Here is a 9,495-nt window from a genome sequence, read left to right on the forward strand (position 1 = left end):
AAAACAGAAATCAGACGCAGTGTTTGCTGCTAATGATACTGTTGCAATAATACATATGAATCCTCCGGGGAGGGGAGGGTTCAGAGGAAGGTCACGAGGCCGAGGAAGGGGGAGAGGTGCTTTTAGGAGCAATCAGCGAAATTTATTACAGCAAGATAACACTTGCTGGACATGCGGAAAACTTGGGCACTTAGCTAGGCAATGTAGAACCAAGTTTATAAACAACCCAAATTCCACAGAGAATCAATGACAATTAGCCTGTGAACCATCAAAGGAGCCAGATAAGCTGCAGAAACAGGATGAGACAGAAGAGATAGATTTGCAAGCAGTTTGCCAACTGCTAGCACTAAAACAACTTGAAGAACTACCAAAACGAAGGCTTATTATAAATGGGAAAATATATGAGTGCCTATGTGATACAGGAGCCTGTAGGACAGTGTTAACCACTAGCCCTCCAAGGGTCACCTTTTCTTCGTCCTCCATAAATATCCGAACTGCAGGAGGCCAAGCTGAAAGTCATCAATTGACAAATTCAGTTAGCATAAAAGATGAGGAAACAGAGTTAGAATGTCACGCCCAAGTGCTAATAAGCCCTTCATGTCCAGTCAATCTGTTAGGAAGGGATCTTATGATACAAATGGGTATTAGTGTGATTGCAACACCCACTGGCATGAAGGCTATAGTAGAAAAGCAAACTTTCGTGATACATGGCATGTCAGCTCCACAGTATTATTGGTCCCTAGATCTGGGGGGGACAGCACAGACACGTGAAATATTGAGAAAAACTAGAGAAAAGCAGTCCCCTAAACAAACCCAGTTCATGCCTGGCGATGCCTTACACGTCACTATGTGGTACAAAGGCACCCTAGGACCAGATTATGCCTATGACAAAACGTTTCATGCCCTTCAAGACACTTGTATCACCTTACAACATATATATGTTAACTCCACTACTGGCTTTTCTGCTGCTTCAGTCATCTTATCTAATAAACAACAGGCTGTGTTCAGAGGGGAAACACCACACGTATCTCTATCAAAACCACCTCAGATGCAGTGGAAGGACGTAGAGATGTTCTTACGAGATTCCATGCACAGTTACAATGACTACCAACCCGTACCTGGCTCCTTTTGGAGCTATGACAAAAAACACAATGTGTGGCGGTTTCCTTTGGGATGGAGAGTTCAAACCACTCTCACCACACACTTGCAGGACCCAACCTGACAAATTTTTCCAACCCTGGAGGAGGGATCATGTCCAGATCTAGATCGCCTCCCGGAAGGGTTGTGGTCGTCCTCCCCCACTGATGTAGGACTGGTAAAGGGGTTTCCACCTTACAAAGTAATTGTGAAATCAGAACACCGTCCGGTAGTTAGACAATACCCGTTAAAACCTGAAGCAGAGAAAGGTATAGCCCCTGTAGTGCAGGATATGTTGGCATCAGGAATATTGCGAGAGGCTCCTGAGGCCACTTGCAATACTCCTATATTCCCCGTCCAGAAGGGACATACAGGGAAATGGCGCATGGTGCAGGATTTAAGACCAGTAAATGAAATAGTACAACATGCTGCACCAGATGTGCCTAATCCACACCTTTTGTTAAATTCCTTGTCCCCTGACAAGAAGTATTTTTCAGTAGTGGATCTGAGTAATGCCTTTTTCTCAGTACCACTACATCCTGATTCACAACACTTATTTGGTTTCACTTATAAAGGACATAAATACACATACACTAGACTCCCTCAAGGGTTTTCAGAAAGTCCACATGTATATACAATGGCACTACGCTATTCAATGAGTTCCTGTAAAATACCATCCCATAGTCAAGTGCTACTGTATGTAGATGATATATTAATTGCTTCAGATACAAAACAGCATTGCAAAGAAGCCACACTGTTAGTGTTACAGCATTTGTATGATACAGGACATAAAGCATCAAAACAAAAATTACAGTATTGCAGAGAGGAAGTTATATATCTTGGACATAAACTCTCCCAACAAGGTCGATCATTATTAGAAACTAGAAAACAGGCAATACAAGAGGCACCAAAGCCAAAGACTAAACAGCAAATGATGTCCTTCTTAGGACTTTGCAATTATTGCAGGGAATGGTTACCTGATTATGCTGCACTCGTTCAACCTTTACAAACCCTGATTTATGGGAAGGACATGGCACTGAAAGATAAAATTCAGTGGACAAAAGAAGGAGAATTGGCATTCACAAACTTAAAAATGATGTTACAAACTAATGTGACACTTGCTCTGCCAGATTATCAACAACCATTTACCCTATGTGTTGATGCAAATCAAGGGTATATGAAGGCAGTATTAACACAGCCATTCGGCGCAAAAGAGAGGCCATTAGCGTTCTATTCTAAACGACTAGATGCAGTGGCAGCTGGTTTTCCGCAGTGTTTGCAGGCATGTGCAGCTGCTGCAGAAGCAGTGAAATTATCAGCAGAATTAGTGTTGTGTCACCCACTCACTTTGAAGGTGCCACATTCAGTTTCTTTAGTTTTACTGCAGACGCCACTGCCATTCCTCACACATGTTAGACATCTGACCCTAGTCTCACTCCTGCTTTCACAGTCAAACATCACAATACAGCGATGTGGTCCTCTCAACCCTAGCACCCTTCTTCCGACAGCGGAAGATGGAGAGCCACATTCATGCAAAGCAGTTGTGGAAGAACAAACCAAACCAAGAGCAGATATTTTACAGACCCCAATACCAGATTCAACGGTTGTTTTTGTAGATGGATCAGCATCAAAAAATGACATGGGGAAGAACAAGGTCGGATATGCTGTAGTTACATCTACTGAAGTGTTGGAGGCCAATGCACTTCCCCCTGCTTGTTCAGCACAAGCGGCTGAACTCTATGCTGTAATTAGGGCATGTGAGCTCTTCAAAAACAAGCCACTTACAATATACACTGATAGTCAATATGTGTTTGGAGCTGTTCATCACCATGCAAGAGTGTGGAAAAATAGAGGATTCAAGACATCGCAAGGAACATCTTTAACTCATACGAACCTATTACTCAGGTTGTTAGATGTTGTGCAATTACCAAATTGCCTTGCGATATGCAAATGTAAGGCACACCAAACTGATGCTTCCGCAATAGCTAAAGGAAACAGTTTTGCGGACGTGACGGCGAAAGGTGCTGCACAAAAACAACCTGCCTTAAATGTTACAGATGTCTTGTTGATAGATAGTGATGTACTATGTGATGCACAGACTCATGCACCTAAAACAGAAATACAGAGCTGGATTAAGAGAGGAGCAATACAGCAAGGGAAAACTTATTATATGAATGACAAGCCCATCCTACCAAAAAATTTATACAAGACAGCTGCCTTAGTGAGCCATGGAAACACCCATGTCTCAACAGGAGGGATGGTACATATTATTCAACAATACTTTTATACTATAAATTTTTCTGATTATGCAAAACAATTTTGTCGAGCGTGCTTAATTTGCTGTAAACACAATGCACAAGGCAACATAAGGCCAAAACGTGGCCAGTTTCCCGCAGCTGAGTATCCATTTCAAATTGTACATATGGATTTCATTGAATTATCTTGGTCACAAGGGAAGAAGTACTGTCTAGTCGTTATAGACACCTTTTCTAAGTGGGTAGAAATATACCCTGTAAAACACTGTGATGCAATGACCGTTGCAAAATGTTTGGTAGGCCATTATTTCCCTACCTATGGCATACCTCATATTATAAGATCGGACAATGGGACTCATTTTGTAAATCAGACCATGTCCCTTTGCTCACAAGCATTAGGGTTTACGATCAAAAATCATTGTGCTTATCACCCCCAGAGCGCAGGCTTGGTGGAAAGGACCAACGGCACCATTAAAACAAGACTCAGAAAGACAGTGGAAGAGACAAAAGACCGTGGCCAGAATGTTTGTCTCTAGTAAAATTATGGATGAGAATAACTCCCACTCCTGCAGGATTGACACCATTTGAAATAGTGTATGGTAGACCGTTTCCCTTAGCAACCGAAATGAGTGATATAGGAAAAGCAGACAGAGAAAATACGTTAGCCGATTGGATGCGTAAGCTATTATCATCACAACAAAAACATAACCCCAGTAGTCTGCCAGTAAATTCTGTTTCTGTTCAACAGGATAATCTGCAGCCAGGAGATTGGATCCTGGTCAAGGTCCTGTTGCGAAAGGATTGGAGCACGCCTCGGTGGGACGGACCCTATCAAGTCCTGCTCACAACACCAACAGCGGTGAAAATAGCAGAGCGACCTTCCTGGAGACATAAGAGTCACTGTAAGCCCATCAAGCCCGTATCAGAGACCTCTGTACCTTCGGAGTAGCAGTGGAAGTCCGCTACAAAGGCGCAGCAATCAATAGGATACTGACGTCTCAACCCGGTGAAGAAAACAGCTGATCTGCACTCCATTTAGAATGGCTCTGATTGGGTGGGGATGTGGTAAGGTAACTCTCGGTGTAATTCTCTTTATGGGATTTGTTGGTCTGCTTCTGCACTCACCAGAGCAGGTGTTTCGCCCACCTAGATGGACACATGACGGCTCCCACCTGAGACCCATCCTTTCCTACAAAACTACTGGTACCGTTATGTTTATGATTCAGCAAAGAAAGACAATTTAACTAATTGTTATGTCTACACACTTTTAATTCTGTTTTTCTGCTATACACTGCAGAAGAACGAATGGATTTACTAACCTTGTCTAGCCCTCTTAATAATGATGATGATGTGATCTGAATGACGGTTGTGCTGAAAGTGTTTTTGCAATTTGTACAATACTGATGCTTCTGATCATACTGTCATGATAAACAGGAGGGACTGTTAGGTTGAAGAAACTGTTAGTAATCATTTGTTATCATTTCTGTATAATCAGCAATGAGTGTAAATATGTATATACATTATTTTGTTTTCCTTTACCTTCATAATTTAGATTATATTAGTTTACACGTATCCTGAGCACGTGTTTAAATAGTTGTCTACCTGAGGAAAACCAGAACTTCTTCTTACTCTCACAGTCCTTTCTTTGTTCTCACTCCAAGACCCCTGCCCCCCATTGACTATAAATAAAGGTGCCAAGGGGAACCACCCTTTGTAACACATTCCTTTGTAGCCTAGCATGCAGAGAGTGTGGTTACCCTTGTGCAAGTAAAACTCTAAGTGTGTTGTCTCGTAATTAATGGTGTGTACAGAGTTGGAGTGGAAAGCCTGTCGCTTTCTCCAACATATACTGTATTGTAGTTTGGTCCTGTGTGCAGAGTTGGAGTGGAAAGCCTGACGCTTTCTCCAACAACATCCTACTCTATCTTACCTTACCCGTTGCTATCCTACCAAATGCTATCTTAGCCGTTCCTATCTTATACGATTATATCATACCTTAGCCGTTCCTAACCTACCTTATCCTATCTTACACATTCTTATCCTACCACATCGTATTCTATCTTGCCCTAGTCATTCCAATCCTACCTTATACTATTCTATCTTAAATTACTCTTTACTAACCAGCATATTCTATCATATCTTAGCCGTTCCTATGCTACCTTATCCTATTCTATATTACCTTTAGCCATTACTATCCTACCTTATTCTATTCTATCATATCTTAGCCGTTCATATGCTACCTTATTCTATTCCATCCTATCTTACCCATTCTAATCCTACCACATGCTATTCTATCTTACAATTGGCATTCCAATCCTACCTTATACTATTCTATCTTAAATTACTCTTTACTAACCAGCATATTCTATCATATCTTAGCCGTTCCTATGCTACCTTATCCTATTCTATCTTACCTTTAGCCATTGCTATCCTACCTTATTCTATTCTATCTTGCAATTGGCATTCCTATCCTACCTTATCCTATTCTATCATATCTTAGCCGTTCCTATCCTACCTTATCCTATCTTACACATTCTTATCCTACCACATCCTATTCTATCTTACCTTAACCATTCCTATCCTACCTTACCCTTTTCTATCACATCTTACCCGTTCCTTTCCTACCTTATTCTATTCCATCCTATCTTACCCATTCTAATCCTAACACATGCTATTCTATCTTACAATTGGCATTCCTATCCTACCTTATCCTATTCTTTTATATCTTAGCCGTTCCTATCCTATCTTATCCTATCCTACACATTCTTATCCTACCACATCCTATTATATCTTGCCCTAGTCATTCCAATCCTACCTTATGCTATTCTGTCTCATATTACTCTTTCCTAACCAGCTTATTTTATCATATCTTAGCCGTTCCTATGCTACCTTATCCTATTCTATCTTACCTTTAGCCATTGCTATCGTACCTTATTCTATTCTATCATATCTTAGCCGTTCATATGCTACCTTATTCTATTCCATCCTATCTTACCCATTCTAATCCAACCACATGCTATTCTATCTTACAATTGGCATTCCTATCCTACCTTATCCTATTCTTTTATATCTTAGCCGTTCCTATCCTATCTTATCCTATCCTACACATTCTTATCCTACTACATCCTATCCTATCTTAACCATTCCTATCCTACCTTAACCTATTCTATCATATCTTACCCGTTCCTTTCCTACCTTATCCTATTCCATCCTATCTTACCCATTCTAATCCTACCACATCCTATTCTATCTTACATTTGGCATTCCTATCCTATCTTATCCTATTCTATTATATCTTAGCCGTTCCTATCCTATCTTATCCTATCCTACACATTCTTATCCTACAACATCCTATCCTATCTTACCTTAACCATTCCTATCCTACCTTATCCTATTCTATCTTACCTTAGCCATTCCTATCCTATTTTGGCCTATTCTATCATACCTTAGCCATTTTTATCCTATCTTATCTTATTCTATCTCATATTAGCCGTTCCTATACTACCTTATCCTATCATGCCTTTGCCATTTTCATCGTACCATATCCTATTCAATCTTAGCTTACCCGTTGCTATCGTACCTAATGCTCTTAGCCGTTCCTATTTAATCCGATTATATCATACCTTAGCCGTTCCTAACCTACCTTATCCTATCTTACACATTCTTATCCTACCACATCCTATTCTATCTTGCTCTAGTCATTCCAATCCTACCTTATACTATTCTATCTCAAATTACTCTTTCCTAACCAGCATATTCTATCATATCTTATCCGTTCCTATGCTACCTTATCCTATTCTATCATATCTTACCCGTTCCTTTCCTACCTCATCCTATTCCATCCTATCTTACCCATTCTAATCCTACCACATCCTATTCTATCTTACAATTGGCATTCCTATCATACCTTATCCTATTCTATTATATCTTAGCCGTTCCTATCCTATCTTACACATTCTTATCCTACCACATCCTATTCTATCTTGCCCTAGTCATTCCAATCCTACCTAATACTATTCTATATTAAATTACTCTTTACTAACCAGCATATTCTATCATATCTTAGCCGTTCCTATCCTATCTTATCCTATCCTACACATTCTTATCCTACCACATCATATCCTATCTTAACTTAACCATTCCTATGCTACCTTATCCTATTCTATCTTACCTTAGCCATTCCTATCCTATCTTGGCCTATTCTATCATACCTTAGCCATTTTCATCCTACCACATACTATTCTATCTTAGCTTACCCGTTGCTATCCTACCTAATTCTATCTTAGCCGTTCCTATCTTATACGATTCTATAATACCTCAGCTGTTCCTATCCTACCTTATACTATTCTATCTTAAATTACTCTTTACTAACCAGCATATTCTATCATATCTTAGCCGTTCCTATGCTACCTTATCCTATTCTATATTACCTTCAGCCATTGCTATCCTACCTTATTCTATTCTATCATATCTTAGCCGTTCATATGCTACCTTATTCTATTCCATCCTATCTTACCCATTCTAATCCTACCACATGCTATTCTATCTTACAATTGGCATTCCTATTCTACCTTATCCTATTCTTTTATATCTTAGCCGTTCCTATCCTACCTTATCCTATCTTACACATTCTTATCCTACCACATCCTATCCTATCTTACCTTAACCATTCCTATCCTACCTTATCCTATTCTATCTTACCTTAGCCATTCCTATCCTATCTTGGCCTATTCTATCATAACTTAGCCATTTTTATCCTACCTTATCTTATTCTATCTCATATTAGCCGTTCCTATACTACCTTATCCTATCATATCTTTGCCATTTTCATCCTACCACATCCTATTCTATCTTCGCGTACCCATTGCTATCCTACCTAATAATATCTTAGCCATGCCTGTCTTATACGTTTCTATCATACCTCAGCTGTTCCTATCATACCTCATCCTATTCTATCTTATATTACTCTTTCCTAACCAGCTTATTCTATCATATCTTAGCCGTTCCTATGCTACCTTATCCTATTCTATCTTACCTTAGCCATTCCTATGCTACCTTCTCCTATTCTATCTTACCTTTATCCATTCCTATCCTACCTTATCCTATCCTATAATATCTTAGCCGTTCATATGCTACCACATCCTATTCTATCATACCTTAGCCATTCCTATCCTACCTTATCTTATTCTGTCTTATATTAGCCGTTCCAAACCAGCTTATTCCCTCATATCTTAACCGTTCCTATACTACCTTATCCTATTTTATCATATCTTAGCCATTCTTATCCTACCACATCCTACTCTCTTACCTTACCCGTTGCTATCCTACCAAATGCTATCTTAGCCGTTCCTATCTCATCCGATTATGTCATACCTTAGCCGTTCCTAACCTACTTTATCCTATCTTACACATTCTTATCCTACCACATCCTATTATATCTTGCCCAAGTCATTCCAATCCTACCTTATACTATTCTATCTCATATTATTCTTTGCTAACCAGCTTATTCTATCATATCTTAGCCATTCCTATGCTACCTTATCCAATTCTATCTTACCTTTAGCCATTGCTATCCTACCTTATTCTATTCTATCATATCTTAGCCGTTCATATGCTACCTTATTCTAATCCATCCGATCTTACCCATTCTAATCCTACCACATGCAATTCTATCTTACAATTGGCATTCCTATTCTACCTTATCCTATTCTTTTATATCTTAGCCGTTCCTATCCTATCTTATCCTATCCTACACATTCTTATCCTACCTCATCCTATCCTATCTTACCTTAACCATTCCTATCCTACCTTAGCATATTCTACCATATCTTACACGTTCCTTTCCTACCTCATCCTATTCCATCCTATCTTACCCATTCTAATCCTACCACATCCTATCCTACCTTATCCTATTCTATTATATCTTAGCCGTTCCTATCCGATCTTATCCTATACTACACATTCTTATCCTACCACATCCTATTCTATCTTGCCCTAATCATTCCAATCCTACCTTATACTATTCTATCTCATATTACTCTATCATAAACAGCTTATTCTATCATATCTTAGCCACTCCTATGCTACCTTATCCAATTCTATC

General features: G+C 39.5%; 1 protein-coding gene across 1 annotated transcript; it reads left to right on the plus strand.

Annotated features, from left to right (window-relative positions):
* Positions 1-1,237: 1,237 nt before the first annotated feature.
* LOC125722662 (protein NYNRIN-like) lies at positions 1,238-5,171 on the plus strand (the record flags this gene model as incomplete). The annotated part of the gene is made up of 1 exon (XM_048998821.1): positions 1,238-5,171. A coding segment is annotated over one exon (2,691 nt), but the record flags the coding sequence as incomplete, so codon positions are not given.
* Between the last annotated feature and the right edge of the window lie 4,324 nt (positions 5,172-9,495).

Source organism: Brienomyrus brachyistius, unplaced genomic scaffold, assembly GCF_023856365.1.
Source record: "Brienomyrus brachyistius isolate T26 unplaced genomic scaffold, BBRACH_0.4 scaffold41, whole genome shotgun sequence".
NCBI classification, from domain to species: domain Eukaryota; kingdom Metazoa; phylum Chordata; class Actinopteri; order Osteoglossiformes; family Mormyridae; genus Brienomyrus; species Brienomyrus brachyistius.